This window comes from Apostichopus japonicus, chromosome 3, assembly GCF_037975245.1.
Source record: "Apostichopus japonicus isolate 1M-3 chromosome 3, ASM3797524v1, whole genome shotgun sequence".
NCBI classification, from domain to species: domain Eukaryota; kingdom Metazoa; phylum Echinodermata; class Holothuroidea; order Aspidochirotida; family Stichopodidae; genus Apostichopus; species Apostichopus japonicus.
Window position 1 is genome coordinate 4,208,175 of NC_092563.1, and position 16,600 is coordinate 4,224,774.

The following is a 16,600-nucleotide window of genomic DNA, read 5'->3' on the forward strand; positions in this document are numbered from 1 at the left end:
AGTATAATGGGTGACTCACTATAGTATATATGTAATAGATACCGTGGAATTTGAACAAGTTGTCCCTCTTGTGGACTGACTGAACATTAACAACTTTTAATACAAAACAGGTCTGTTTGAATCAATATAAAAAATGGAAAAACGTTCTTCAGCCTTCCGCTCCGCTTACAGTTACTGATAGCACTGTTGCAATAATTTTTCCAAGGTGGCCTTGTCATTCAATGACCTAGTATAACTCATCCCAGGTGCAAGATTGAATAAAAACTAAGAAAACAACAAACCTTTGATTAGAAATGGTTATGGTAGGAAACCGCCATTGTTTTCATTTCAAGGACTATAATGTTAATATCTGATAGCTCTATATCATCTTGTGTTCTTGATATACAACCATTCTAGACTTCTAGTGAATGGAGTGTACCATATAGTGTGTAACGTTATTGAGTAAGACAGCATCATTTACCATATTTGGATTTAACAGCTTTAAAAGTCCTCTGCTATATGATAGGCATTCACCTATATTTCTGCTACCCTTCATCGTACTGATTCTCATAGCAAGATAGAAAATACATTGTGTTAATCAGAATATTTTCCCCAGTTTTATCAAACGGGTTTTACTACAAGCCGTGAAATCGTTTAACTGTGCAGCCTTAGATTGAAAGTTTGCTGGAGCATTGATACCTCCAGATTAGTTTTCTCCTAAATCAGCTGCTCATAGGCCTAGGCCTGCCTTTTTTTCAAGTTTGCTTAAGCACCTATACCTCCATATTATTTGTCTAGAGCTGTTACAGTTAGCCTAACTCTGCTGCTCATAGGTATTGGCCTTTGTTTCACTCTCAGTTTATTCTCTATGCATATGCACACTTCATTTGCTTTCTCTTCTCCTGACCACTAGCCATTCTAATGGTGAATAGCATTAGTTTTCAGTGTGTGTGGTAATGGACTTAACATACTCATGTAAGAGCCACTTGCACTGTGTGTAGAGAGTTTGTGATTAAAATGAAAGGAAGCAAGTTTGAATGTAATGCAAATCTTGATACATTGTTGTACCAGTTTGAACATATACCAAAAAAAAAAAACAAAAAAAAACTGGTTACTGTCCCAAAATTGTTCCTGGTAAGCTGTTTCACTCTCAGTTGTACAATTATACAGACTTGTCCAGTCTTCGTGTTATAATTAGGCCTACAAAATTAATGATATTAAAATCCCTTCCTTGCAAACTTTGGGTTAACCTTTGAACCTGAACCTGATATAGGTACTACAGTAATTCACCTGATCTTTACACACAGTTTAGCAGACTTGTTATAATGGCTTATGGAAGCTTATTATATTAAAAAGAAGACAATGACCAGGAATATTCAAAGTTGGACTTTTGGTGACACTTTGTGAAAGATATTGATATATATGGTAAAGACCGTCCATGGTGTAATGTTGAGGCAGGTCATGAAAGTGTCAAAATGTTTACATTTTTTTTTGTAAAATGGAGACCAATCTAAAGAGAGAAAGTGAAAGTATTTGAGATATTTGTTACTTAGTAATAGGTAGGCAAGTATTACAGGTCTATTAATTTTGACATTGTATACAACTGTTTTTAATGAGTGTGTATACATATTGTGTGTATGTTGGGTGTGTACATGATGGCCTTAATTGTAAACTAAACCAGCATGCTCATGTGGTTGGGTATCATGAGTGCAGGAACCCACATCGTTGTGGTGTCGTTCAAAATTCATGTAAGATCAGTGCAGGACAAATGTTGAAATCTTGAAAGCAAATATGCAGTATATCTCTAGAAGAGCAGTTTTGAGATATCTTGTGAACCCTTTGTTTTTGTGTAAGAAGAAACAGTAGATGTGGGCAGAGGTTAATATGTATTCATGTTGTTAATGAGCTATAAAGCAGCTTGGACAGCTAGACTGATGTGTGTATGCCCTATATTAAGCACAGGACTTCTGAAACTAGGTCAAATTAATTCAAAGCATACATATGTAGCTTGTTTGAAATTTTAGTCCTGACGCATAGCAGATAACCTTAAATCTATTTAGCTAGCAGATGATGGCATCTTTTCCACTAATTTTCAACCTCATTTAACTCTGATGAAAGATGTAGTGTGAATAAGTGGTGTTTATCAAATAACATTAATTTACTTTGAAATCCTCTTAAATGTTTTGTCCTTTGATAACAAAGGATGGTGACAGGCAGTGTTATAACTTAGAACCGTTAAGGGAGAGTCTCACTTTTAAAGGGCGGTCATCAATTTACAATTTAACATAGTGTGGTGTTGGATTTCACATTTTATGTGTAGATACACATAAGTCTACACTAATAAGTATCCATTTCCTTTGAGAGTGGTTAACAGTAATGTGGAATGTTCTGTGTGTAATGTGTGACTTTGTGTCTGTAAGTGCTGCAATTAATAGTTTATACTAGTTCTGAGTTATCATGTAAATCATAAATAAAATGAAAGGTTACTGTGAACAAGCAGATTGACAGATATTAGGAGGCATGTAACTTATGTTCTTTTCTCTTAAATTATGTGGGGAATAGATACCCAACTGGTTTGTGATGGTTCTGAACATAAATGAATGTGCTAGTTTGCTATATTGCTATATTTTTCTTCATGGAGAAAGTCAGTTCTTGTATTTCCATAAGGCTCCCATGTTTATTCATTAGTAGGGTTTGGTTTATACAAATATATAATTGAAATTGTAGTGCATTGGAAAATCCAGAACAATGAAAAAACTTCCAGCCTCCATTGGGATTCGAACCCGGGCCTCCCCCTTTATATGTGGACACCCTAACCACTAGGCTATGGACGCTGATTGTATGTCCTGAGGTTCGAAACCGGTAAGGAAGGTCGAAATTCCACTGTATGCATTTGTCACCTGTATCGAACAATACTAGTTCTAAATTTGTGACATATTTGCCTTACGCTGGAGATCAAACATGATGATAACCAACTTGAAAGATCAGTCTGTATAATATGTACATATGCACGTGTTTATGTATGTGTGCATGTTCTGATAGAGCCAGCACAAACATGTTCTGTACTGTATCAGTTTTGAAGCCGTCCCTCTGGCCGGCCATACAGTAGGACGGAAACACATTACATACAGTATGACCACCAAAACAACAGCTAAGACACTAATCTCTCTCTTTCTATCCCTACCCAAGATTTAGAATGGAAATAGTGTTCACTTTAATGCCTGAACTACATAGTCAAGTTTCTGTTTGTGTATATTATTCTGTTCTGTCTGACAGGAAGATTTATCATTCTATCATGGTTTTGTGATTTATTAGTTGGAATCAGGCTTCTCAGGGTCATATTATTGTAGCATTCCTTCCTTTGGTTGTTTAGATAGCATCTTGTGGAGGAGAAGTATTATATGGCCAGTGGCTGCTGAAGTACTATGATTGCTAAAGAAAGTAACATGACATTCTACACTCAATCTTGATTTATCAACTGCACATACATTAGTTACATTAAGAAAAGATGGTGCTAGTAATCTTGAAATGGTCTCATTTTATGGCATAAATCATATTATCAGTAAATGCTATTTGGGTTTTAGATTTTCTTCCCCTCTTATATGTATGCAAGTTGGCAAGAAAGGACTGCAAGATTTGCAAGTTATGTCAGCCCAAAAAAAAGGAAACTAGAAAAATGAGATCTATTCATGTATAACAGAGCTAGTGACCTTTGACCCTTATTACCCTAATGACCCTAAACTGAAGCTTACTGTTGAATGTACTTATTGAAAGGTCTTCTTTATTTTTCTTGAGGAGGGGGGGGGGGGGTGGTTGGGGGAGTTGGTTACTCTTAGCCAAGGGAATATTTTAATGATCAAATTTATGCAACCGGCTCTCAGTTACCTCACCGGCCTACTGTAGGGTTCCCTGTGTATAAAAAGTGTTATACATCTTTAGTTTCTATAACAACTTGCCAACTTCTTTGTATGTGATACCGGATAAATTATTCGCTGAAATCATGAATATTCACATATGAGATGAGATCTATGTTGTTGCCACTGTTTGACCTCTCTTAATCAAGTTAGTATTTATTTAATCCTGTGGATATGCGTAAAAATTGAAGCATACATACATAGTTTATATCATACATTTCAGAACCTTTTTAGGCTAAATTTCATTGTTGTTAACAATACTAAGCAGGTTATGTTCCAAGTACTGGCAAATAGTAAGAAAGTCAACTTGAAAAGAATATTTCATTTTGGTTTCTTATATGCGTAATATTCTGGATATAGTTGGGAGGGGGGGAGGGGGTGGGAGCCAGATGGAGAGAGATATTTGTCAATACGTAAGGACTGAATTCTGGTTTCTTCATAAGCTTATCCATGGGAAATTCAAATGATCATCTAAGATGGTTAGTTAAAGAAATAGTCCACAGCCTGTATCATCTACAAGAGCTGCATATGGAGCTACTTTACCCAGTGGCAAACTGTCGAGAAATAAACTATAATGTATAGCTACTGTGTAGAATTCTACCATTGTTTGGTTAGTTCTCAGCAGTGCTTTCACAAGCACCTAACAAATGTACATCAAGTTTCTTTGTCTTGGTTTGTTTCAACACTTAACGGTAGTCAACTGTAGTTTTTGTCCAAATAAATGAGAATTTTTAAGTGGCACCGCTCCCTCCAGCCAATCCACCAGCAAGCAGTGTAAGAAGATTGTCATGGTATCTTGTGTGTACGCATTCTCTCGAGGGATCTGCTCATGAATAATCTCTCTGGGAAAAGAGGTAGGCCTAGATTCTTCGTCCAAGGTTGCCAAGTTAGAGAAGCCTTCTTGCTGGCTCCCCTCTAGCAGTGGTGCTGCTATGCACCAGTGAGCACCCTTTCAGCGGTGTTGAATAAGCTCTGTGGTAGTCCTAATCTTGTTTAGAAATCATCACTGACCAAAAGGAGCAAACCTCTCACAGGAACAATTACTGCATCTGTCATGGTTCCAACCTGTTGTGGGGTGTTGGCCTATTTTGTTGCATGGTGTTTGCATGGACATTTGATTTGTTAGTGTAACTTTAACAGCACAGTTCGAAACTGACATTGGGAGATAAGGAAAGTGAGAAACCCAAGAGCTATCAACTGTGTCAAAGCTATCATACAGACTGTACCGTCATTTCCTGAATTGCAACAGGAAAAGTAAAACATCTACTATCCGCAGAGCTAACAGATATCGTTGTCGCATTACACATGCTAATTTGTCCTTTTTTTCTATCATTTTCTTCCCGACTCATCTCAATCCCTTGCTTCCTGTCCTCTGCGTGCCGGATTACGTTTCTGTGGACTATAATAACCGCCGCCCGGTTCGCCGTCGAAACGGACCAAAATGCCGACCTTCATCGTGGCCCCACCAGCTGTAAGTATTCCTGCAGATTATCGTCTGAGGGTGCTTTATTTTAGTATATATTCACGTATAGTATTATCTTGTGTAGTGAGCTCGCCGCACAGAGAGTACTGGTTTACAAAGCATGGTTCATTCAGGAAGTGTAGTCTGTGTGTATATAGAGTGCAGCTACATGCAGTAATCTATCTTTTACTTTCATTCTGCATGCAGCATGCTCATTAACACTTACAGTATAAAAATTACTGTTATCAATGTGGGTATGCTAACAATTAACAGAAGTTAAGGTCTTTGTGATATTTTGAATCTGAAGTGAAATAAAGTACCCATTGATAAACTCGTCGGAGTTTTTATATAGCTGGAGGACAGAAACCTAGGCCTGTTTTATCATTGATAATAGAGCTGTGTCCATGCACTAGTTGAAGATCATAGCCAGAATTTTATAAACTACCCATATGGGTTTGTTAAAAATTTTGTTCCTTCACATTTGAGAGACTTTCATTGGCTAGTCTCGTAAATGTCAGAGTATTCAGAGAGTAAAAATTCCTCAGAAAATTTGGTTACTTTTCGAAACAGCAAAGACCTACCACACTTCTGTAGAATCTGGTTTACCTTGTCTTTATTTGCATGAAATAAGGAAAGGGTTTTTCTTTTGTAAGAGGCAAGGAGTTGCTTAATTGAAATTAGAGAGAAGGTGAACCGTACGCATCTCATCATGGATGTCTCCCTGCCTGTTGCAACACAACTTTAAAGTAGTGCAACAGCCAAATATATCCTTGAGATGGAAAACTGGTTGAATATTAAAGAAAAAAAGAGATCGTGGGATCTTACGGTTTATCAAGTGAACTTACAAAAAATGCTTAAATTATGTGTGAAATTCTACTGTACAGTCTTGTTTTGTGGCATCCTGTGCCATATATACATATTAACGGCACTCCTTTCTTACCTGCCTTGACTCTACTATTGCACCTTCCCATCTACCTAGCCTAATAACTGGTAATTTGTTAGCACTGTGCCCCCTTGACCCTCCTCTGGGTCATTCCCCATCACCTCCTCCTTCAGAATCTACAGTACCACTCGCGAAGTGAAGTTTTTCATCATGAAAGAGAAATTCCTCCACATGCTTTCAGAGTGCTGCATAAGTATCCTTTGACTTTTTCACATCTTTTTCGATAAGTGTACACTGTGCTATGTATACATTACAAATTAAAATGTTAAATAGCTTTGGTCTCATCGCGTAGCTCAAACGCTTCATGAATACTTCAAGTGCATGCACAATAATGATGAAAGAATATGCTTCTTTGGAAGCAAAGGCATAATTCTTTGGTGTAGATATTTTGTAACAAGTTAACATAATATAGTTGATCAGATATAGTGAAGTGCTACTGTACACTACAGAATGGCCAAATTGAGTTAAATTGTTTATCCAAAGATATTTGTAGATATACATAAAATTAACAGGATTTTTTGTACACAAAACAATAGAACTTACAATATTTTATGATTGAGGGAAACTTGATAAATTATATCCAAAAATATAACTATATAAATTTTTATACACAGACAATAAATTGTAGTCTGTAGTAATGAGTAAGGTAATGAATCAGTATACAGAAACTGAAACTAACCAAGTGGTAATATCGTATACCCTTAATTGACCTTAAAAAAAATGCATCATTTGGGAGCAAGTTTCTCTATGGTAATGGGTATGCTCTTTCCTGTTCAAAGTTGAAAATGCTATGTGCAAGCGTGAATTTTGCCGTTATAGCTTTACGAAGGGAAGCAAGGGTTGTTATGACAGAAAAACATTCACATCCTGTATCTTCCTAACTGGCACAGTTTTCATGTTTAATTAGATTGGACATAATTTGAGATTGTTTGCATAGTTCACAGTCTCGTAATCATAAATAACTAAAGTATATATATACTGGAAGCCTTAACAATACAGTTTGTAAGAGTGATAGTCTCCCTCCCCCACCCCCACCCCCAGCCCACCCCCCCTTTGCAAAATATCTCAAGTTTGTCACTTGGTGGCAACAACTAAAATGTTTTCTAATTTGTGGGATTTACCTTTTGGGCACTTGAGAGAGATGAATTGTGATAAGGGTGGATATTATTAGTCACAGTGAGACTCGTAATTTTGCGACAAACTTGATTCACTTCCTTCTCCTCTTACCTGTCTCCTCTTTACATTCGCACTCTGATCACCTATAAAACTGGTAACATACTTGCACTGCTCCCTGCCCCCCCCCATGACCCTCAGAGAGGTCATTGCCTCTCCATTCTGAATCTGCCATTCAAAAGCCTACATCCAACTATCCTGTGGAATTTCATCCTCTTGAATCCGCATGTATTCTCATTCTTCGTGGAACTTTTGGGGTTACAAACTGGGACAATTTTAACTATCAATTTCTATAAAATGCATTGTAGAAATTGCACACAGATTTTGTCAGGATGCATAGTATATGTCCTGTTTTACATAAGTCCAAATAAATTTTCCCAGTGACTATATTTTTCAGGATTTTGAACTTTGGTTAATATGAAATGCTGAAAATATATAATATTATGTACACAGAGCAATAGTGCAATATTACACAAACTATTGTTTGTAGCTTTCTGGACACTTTGCTACAGTATGCTGTACCAGATAAAGCATTCCATATCTTGTGATTGAAAATTTACACTTAACAATGGGTCAGTCTTTGTGTTACCCTGGGAAGAGGAGAGCTTTGTAATATGATACTATCCAACCAACCATGGCACTGGAGTGGAAAATAAACATCTATTGAATGGGCTCCACTATTCAAAGAAGTTATTAGAATAAAACTACATTGGCTAAGCCTATTTGTTGTACTGTATGGCCTAAAGGGGACAGGTTTATTGGGGAGGGGTGGGGAAAGGGGATTAGGATGGAAGGGGGGTTACTTAGGGGAACATGAAGGTCAGTCGTTGGGGCATAAATGTTGAGGCCAATGGGTCAAATCGATATCTAAAAAAAAAAAAAAAAAAAAATGGCAAATTTGTATTGGAAGACTTTTCCATACTAGATGAGAACAGTTATGTTTGTACAGTGTAGAAATCAGATGCTCATTGCACTGCAAACCCTTACCTTCTAGAGATATGATACAAACTTTTGGTTTCCAGTTTCACAGTTGAAGGAAACCTATCCCTGAGTTGCTGGTATTCCATTTAACCAGATCTCTTGATATTGTAAACCTTGTGTATGAACACCATCAATAGATTGTTGTCACAACCAGGAAAAATGTTTTGGGATTTCTTTTTGACCATTTAACAGACATATAGCAAGATACCAAGACAAAAAACGACCTTAAAGAATTCGATGCAGACTTTGACCTAAGTTTCGTGTGTTTAAAACGTTTACAAATTTGCGATTTGCGCGGTACGGTTACATTTCGTAGCATTTACGTTACGTACTAGTTTGTTTCGTTTTAAGTTTCACTTGATATTGTGCAGGGCATTATGAATAAACATTCTCACTCCTCAAATAGTGACATACTATTGATTGATATAGAGTCTATAGACAGTGGAACGGCTGTTAGAGATACTGCACTGGAGATACTGCACTGGATTATGAGCCTTCACCTAATGTCCCCCCCCCCACCCCACCTGCACCCCTCCTCATCCTCTGAGTTGGGTTTTATCACTCTGAAGATGCTGTGACATATATTTACTACCTCCTCTCTTACCTGTCTCCAGTTTTACTTTTGCACCTGCGTCATCTACTGAACTATACATATACATAATTAGATTACAAATCTTATTTCCCTATTCCTGATGCGATATTGCTGAACCGAATAAAGCGACGGATTTATGTTTTCATGTACTTCAGATTGGAACATCGAACATTCCCTTCCACACATGTAGGATAACGGACTGCAGTTTCATACAAGCTGCTGTCAATAATTCAAACTGAGTATACAGTATTCATTCAGTTCTGTACTGTAGTACTTTAATGGTTAATGGATTGGTTTAATTATTTATTTATACTGTTCAACTTGAACTCTACTACAGCTCTCTTAAACATTACTGTACGTAATATATGTATGTGAACTGTGCAGGTACAATCTGTACAGTTAACTACATCGTGTGACTGCAATAGGCGACGAGTATTGCCGGAAGAATAACATCTGAAGGCGCGCGCATGCAGAGTAGACCGTGTGGCAACGGATTACCACAACTTTCCTGTTGTTGTACTTGTCGGCAAGGACACCACGCCACCAGGAAGCGGTGCCGATTTCCAGAAACCCTCTGGGATTGCCAAGTTGCCTTCTAGTGGAACTGACTAGTTTACATTTAAGACTTTGAACTTGCTGGATTAAACGTTGAAGCTGTTGAAGAATAATATGAAGGTAAAATTATGTGTGTTAAAATTGGAGATTTTTTTTTCAACTTTTTTTCTTATTTAGCTTGAAAGATGGAGACTCTAACAATTGATCATATTGTGGAAGAATAAATTGTCTTAATGGATATTTTCTGGTTTATTTCCTTCATCTGATTTTCAGAATAAAGCTAAAGATATGGAGGGATATGTTGGGTTTGCCAACCTTCCTAATCAAGTGTACAGAAGATCTGTCAAGAGAGGGTTTGAATTTACCTTGATGGTTGTCGGTAAGTAAAACTGATTTTTCATATCATTTATTTAATAATTTAGGAATTAGGGTCCGATTGAAAATAAAATTTCAAGCTTCACAATTTCAGGAGTAATGGCATCAGTTGATGTCTGCAACCTGGTCGCCAGTTTTTACGGTGACTCTTGTAAGCGGCATCTGTGGATTTAATAATTTGTTTTCTGTGTAGTCAGTACTGACTGACATTGAGTCATATGTAAGATATTAACATCGCTCCTTGCTTACCTGTCTCCCCACAACCTTAGCACCTCATTCTACCGTGTCTAGTATGCCCTGGTAATCTTTTAACACTGTGCACCCTCAGTGACCGGTCATACCCGGTCAGTGAATTTCCTTCTCATTCTACCACCCAAAGTGTCTACACATGTTTTTCGTATTGGGAAAAATTTTCTTTTACATGTATAGTATATAAACCAGTATGTTTTATAATATATATGGAACCACATGTAGTGTAGGACAAACCATGTAGTAATGCTTGTAGTACCTCCTCCTCCTCCTCCTGAAAGTAATTAAAATGAACAAGATTGCGTGTTTTCTTTGAGTGACGAGTGAGTTGCATGGTATACGTGACAGATGTTTGCTGAAGGGAGTTGAGAGAAATTCATCGCTTTCTTTCTTTCTTTTCGTTCTTCCTCCTTTCCCTGTCTTTCCTTACCATATGAGTGCCAGGATGTCGGTATTTGTTATGATATCAAATTGGGATCAAATTTTGCATGAGAGTTATATGCAAGAATGACTATCATTTACAGTCTGTAATAATTGGAATAAAGGGCAGCACTACTGAGCCCAGAAAAAGGAAAGACGTACACGAGATAGTTTGTGTTTCTAGAGTCTAGGCTTTCCAGAGGAGTAAGCATAGAAAATAAGTTTATTTGTATGATTTTCTCGAGTGCACCGTCACATCAATAATATTCAGAGTATGATATTGTACAATTATGTGCAGAATAGTGCACAAGTTTCCTGGTGCCAGTTCAACATCACACTGTAGGTTGGTATTTATAACCCCTTTACACTTGAAACAAACTTCAGCATTGAACCCCGCAACGCTGGATCTGATCTGCAGTGTATGCACAAGTATCAGACCTCCACAGATTCAACCATTGATAGACTTGGATGGATCGAGGATTAGACCCCCCCCCCTCCGTGGTCAGTGTTAATGTTGTAATGTTAACACAGATCTGGTTGACCTGGTGTCAGTGGTGACCCTTCACTTCCAGTCGTTGTTTGTTAATGCTTGAGTTTGGTGCATCAGTAGTAGGCATATCACACAGCAAATGGTTTCGTGCCATTTCTTGAAGTAGACAAACCTCAACTTCCTGTCGGTTGATCACAGTGTTTACTGAAGGTTCAAAATGAAATTGATCTCGTCTTAATGCTGAAAACTGATCCGTAAGTTCTGTGTAAAAAGCAGCCATCGTTTAAAGGCCAACCATGGCGTCAAATTGTCACCGTAATTTAAGTAATACTATTGATTTATAATATATATTTCAAGGTATGGTCCTCTCTCTCTCCTTTAAGTTTGTTAATATTATAAGTAGCCTTGTTAATGACATTAGCCATCGGTGACAACATTAGTTGTCACAGTGATAGTTGTAATTACTTTTGAACTGTTTATAATTATGTTTCAGGGTAAAGTCCTATCTCATTGCTTTCTTTATAATGTCTCACATTAGCCTATTTACCATAGTACTTAGAGAATTATTTACGATTAGAACTACATTTTATATACAGTAACTGCAGCCAGCTTCTTATTGAAAGGTTATACTGTACATGAGCTGATTCGACTGTGACTCACAGTCTTACTTCAAAGTTCTACGAAAAACCTTCAGCAAAAGTTGGGGTTAATCATTACCACATCTGCTGGGTACACACGTATTGCTTGTGTGTTGAAGTGAAGGCCAGAATTGATTGTGTGGGGACTGCCTTTTTGATGCCATACAGTAGCATATTATTAAGATGAGAAGAAGTTCTTTAATAATCAAGGAATGTAGACAGTTATTCATGGTTGGAAATTGATCTGGTCTCGTAATAATTACGAGAATTCTGCAATAAACATACCCAGAATGCAATAAGGAGAAGTTTTGTTTGATATCGCCTCCTTTCCCCAAGTGACTTTGGTTGATGCATGGCTTGGTTTCCGTGTATAAAGAGACTGACAATTTGCAGGCAGTAAAATGTTAACATTATTAATTATCGACGTGTATTCTTGTATATCGCACTGAATGTGAATGTACAGATGTTTGTGAATACATGTTGTTGGGACATTCAGAGGTCTGAATGTAGTGTTACAAATTGTATTCTAAATGTTGTTAATGTTGTAACTGTTAATGTTATAACTTTTCAGTGAAGACCATCTGAGTGATAGATCAAAGTTGTGGGGGGGGGATGTTGGGGTGGGAAAGGGGTGTTGGTAGGGAAAAACCTAAAAGCAATGTTGCATAAATGCTGCCTATGGTAGGAAGTTTACACACAAAACCACAGTTTCTAGTATGTGAATTGTTGGCTTACTGGTAGTACTATCACTAGGCATATTGATTAGTGATGTTAAAGGAAGTTACTCTTATGGGGAGGGAAAGGGTGGGAAGATGAGTGGGTGGGGTTGGAGCACTTTAACCATTTAAAGCAAAGAAGAATGGTGGGCAATAGGTTAGTTTAAATGCTGACTGATACAGTAAGGTACACAAAACCGTAGAGTTTCATTTCAGAATTCTTTCTCACCTCCAACACATCCCTTCCCCCTCCACACCCCCTCCACACCCCCTCCCCATATTGGACCCGGTGCTTGCGATCACCGAACAGGAAGTTGAGGATTTATTTATATATATTTATACTAGAAAGAAAGGCATTAAACCAGAAGCAGTGTGTTGTGTTGCACTGTTGCTAATGCCTAAGTCTGCTAATATTGCATCAAATGACGATCAAAACAGATAACAACGGAAGTTAAAGGGCACCATTGATCCCAGGTCAACCCCAAGCTGAGTTTACATTACAAATTTAGTACGGAGCACAGGGTCTGATCGTCCCTTGGTCCTCGTCCATCGCAGGGTTCAACTTGCTGGGTCTGATCCACATTTACATTTTAACTTAAACATTGCTCACCATCTAATGTGAACAGTTTCCCCAGTCCAATAACTTGGAATTGATATATACATATATGTTAGATATTATACACCCCCTGCTGGAAACATTTTCAGTTATTTAGTCCCCTGCAATATCTGTGTTATAAATCACTGTCAGTTGGTGTGCTGATTGGAATGTTTACCATACATAGGCATCCCTTGTTTCTGACTGAAAAGAATTGCTTGGCATTGCCTAGAAGTACTGAATAAAGAGAATTTCCCATTCTAGTGGTGTGTGAATATGAATGATTACCATTGTTTGTTGTGAAATCCTTAAATATTTTGTGGTCAAGCCTATCCTCTCTGCTGCTTGTGTTGTTGTTTGCATTCTGTTACCTATTGCCAAACCAATCCCTAAGACACACTAGAACACACTTCTCAACATTCTGTCACAGAATGAACAATAATCTTGTGAGTTATTTATGAGCGTTGTGAATTCTTAATACCTTGTTGTCTACTACTGTCCAGACAGTTTTTACATATCATGTTTGTCACTCGTGAAAAGTAAACTAACAGATGTTTGTAATCCAAAAGAAACATGTTGGATGAAATCTTTGAGCGAGACTTTTGTCTCTGTGACTTGAGTACAGTAATAACAGGGCAGTGTTGAAAATTGACCAAGACTCAACTTGATTTTTTTTTTACACTAAATGAAACATACATTTATAATGTTGATTAACAGTGTAACACTCATTGACCTTTGCAATATAGAATTATTTTATGAGGAGCAAGGGCATTTACCATGTATACTTTGTGAGGGGTTGGGAGAGAAAGTCTTTAGCCCCCCCCTCTCTTCCACTGGCATACAGAATATTACATATAGATCCTACAGAACAGTACATTAATAGAGTACTACCTAAGCAGTGGAAACTTCTTCCAACTTTTCCAAAGTTGCAAAATATTGCACCGTTTTGGAGCTATGCACCCTCCATTTGATAAAAGAAAAACAAATAGCCCCCCTCCCTTGGATGATTTAACATCGTAGCCATGCCCCAGTACAAAAGTGGTGGTTGCTGCCCTGCTGAGTCGTAAATTTAATGCATCCTCAGTCCTGTTATTCAGAACATACCAACATTTCTCCCATCATGAAAGGCTCCAACTATCACAACCATAAACAAAATGAAAGGAAAGGATTGGAAAAATGAAGTGGCAAAGAGAATGCAGAAAGTCTGCAACAAAACAGTAGAGCTTTACTAGCCTCTGTACAGTTCATTCCTGTATAGCTTGTAACATGAATCTAGCTTGTAATATGAATACTGCTTCAAGGTGTCAAAGTTCTCTACACATAATTTGTTAAACTATGTACAGAAGTTAGTCTGTTAAACTAATTAATCTGTTAAACTATGTAAAGTAATTAGTTTGTTAAACTAGGTACAGTAATTAGTTTGCTAAACTATGTACAGTAATTAGTCTGTTGAACTATGTACATTAGTCTGTTAAACTATGTACAGTAATTAGTATGTTCCCCCTACATCTGTCAACCTGGTATAAACAACACTAGATTCTGATTATACCTAAGTATTGCTAGTTCAGGGGAAGCCCAATCCAAGAGAACAAAGTGCCTGTTCAGTATTTTCTGCTCAGAACTAGAAAGTTATTTTTCTTTCAAAGTTTCTCTTGATCCTGATCAAATTGTCTGTTTGTGTATTTGTGCCTAGGAAGAACTGTAACTATCACAACCATTTCCTGTCTTAGTTGTAACCCTTTATTGTCCAATGACGCAAAAAAAAGATGACCAAAGTCTCATTTTGAGCCATAGCAATTTATGTCTGGTGCATCAGAGTTAACAATTGTATGTATACCACTCCTAGCATCAAAGAACATCTTTTGAGGGAGGCATTTGATTGGGGTCTTTAATTGGAAACCATAAAAGCTTTTTAACTCTCCCTCAATCCCATTGTATGACTATCATATTGGACAGCAGCAGGGCCTGGCTGTCAAGAGTGGACTATTGATTGTGGTTGGTTTATATATCCAGGCTGCAGTATCATCAGAAGGATGATGATGATATGAGGGAGTTGAGGTAATGGCTGAGTGAATAACCATCTAAGTGCTCAGCCATGAATGATTATCACTAGATTGGAATGCCAAGAATGAAAGAATCTCCACCAAAAAGATAATAACTCTTCCAGTTTGGTCAGCCGTAGAGTTAATTCCCTATGGAGGTTAGAAGGCTGCAGAGCTTGTCTTCAGTTGAAGGTATCTGCTGTAGATTCCTGATTTACGATGGATGAATATTTTAAGGACCATCTAGTTAGAAATTTGTTTGTGTGTTTTGATGCAGTAAGCTCTGGACTGTACATGAAGCAGCTAATTGTGTATTGCTCCCGTCCTTCTAATCCTTTTCTCTCAGATTCTCCACCTGGGTAAATTCTCCCCTTCCCCTAATATCTCTACAAAAACATACCATATTTGTTTTCTTGTCACTTCCTTTCACACATGCTATATGAGCAGACATTGGGATTCAATCAATGTTCATGTTATCTGTTACGATTCTCTCTACAATACACAAAATGAAATAAAAAGGCACCGTTGAGCTTCATGCTCTTCAACAAGGGCCTTAATATGAGGATCTCGCTTGTTAATTTGAGTCGTTAATCGCTGTGATGTGCAACGTCCAGGCTACCACGTTTCTTGGTTAGAATATCTGTTACAGTGCTGAATGCGCTCTTAACTAGATGGAGAGAAGGCCATCCTCCCAAATTCTCCCTCTCTTCTCTATTCACCACCCAATACTTACCAGTTCCCCCCTGGGTGTCCACATGGACCTTGGTTGAGAAGCACTGGTATACAGTAGTTGTATGTACATAATATAAACTACTTACGACTTCCTCATGCTCGCATTTTGGAAAACCACATAAATCACAGGAACTAGTGTTTTGCGAGGAATGGCACACATCATCATGCAATATTGAGATATTGTGCTTGAAACTTTGATCCAATTATCCACATTATGTCTTACAGCTCTCTGATGTACAGTACTGTCCCTACTGTAGTCTAACCTACTTTGCATATTAGAATTAGGGATGAACTTGTTATTGCACCGTAAACTAATCTGTTAGGGTGATAACCGTCTAATTTCACCAAAGTATAATGTTTTCATGAGAAAGAAAATCTTCTTTGTAGTTATGACAAAGCATTGCATTAGTGATAACTTGATCATATAGTTAAGTATAATGGTTGTGAAGTGCAGACCTACGGTAGTAGCGGAAAAGTTAATAAAATTGGGAAAGTATCTTTGGTCGTTGGTTAACTTATTTTTTGGTGCGCAGGAAATTTGTAGACCAGGAGAATCTAACTTTGTTTTTGAGGCATCTGCCAACACAATATAAGAGCACAATATACAGTAATAGCACTGTTTCTGTGTTACCAAAATTTTACCTTTTCTGCAATGCATGCCTCATGCACATGTTGTATTATTGACATTTTTCTCTCACATTTATCTAGATTTTCTTCCCTTGGGTGAAAGTATATATACTGAAA

General features: G+C 37.5%; 1 protein-coding gene across 6 annotated transcripts in view; it reads left to right on the plus strand.

Moving 5' to 3' along the window:
* The first annotated feature begins 5,066 nt into the window (after window positions 1-5,066).
* The window catches only part of LOC139960760 (septin-7-like), a 41,410-nt gene continuing 29,876 nt past the window's right edge, over window positions 5,067-16,600 (plus strand). For 2 of the 6 annotated variants that reach the window (XM_071959322.1, XM_071959323.1), the window contains exons 1-2: window positions 5,109-5,364; window positions 9,873-9,978. In XM_071959322.1, the coding sequence (XP_071815423.1) occupies window positions 5,335-5,364; window positions 9,873-9,978 (136 nt within the window). In that variant the 5' untranslated portion in view covers window positions 5,109-5,334. Of the gene's footprint in view, window positions 5,365-9,574; window positions 9,720-9,872; window positions 9,979-16,600 lie in introns of those variants that run through there. The other 4 variants (XM_071959352.1, XM_071959342.1, XM_071959324.1 and 1 more) reach the window with 4 other exon arrangements.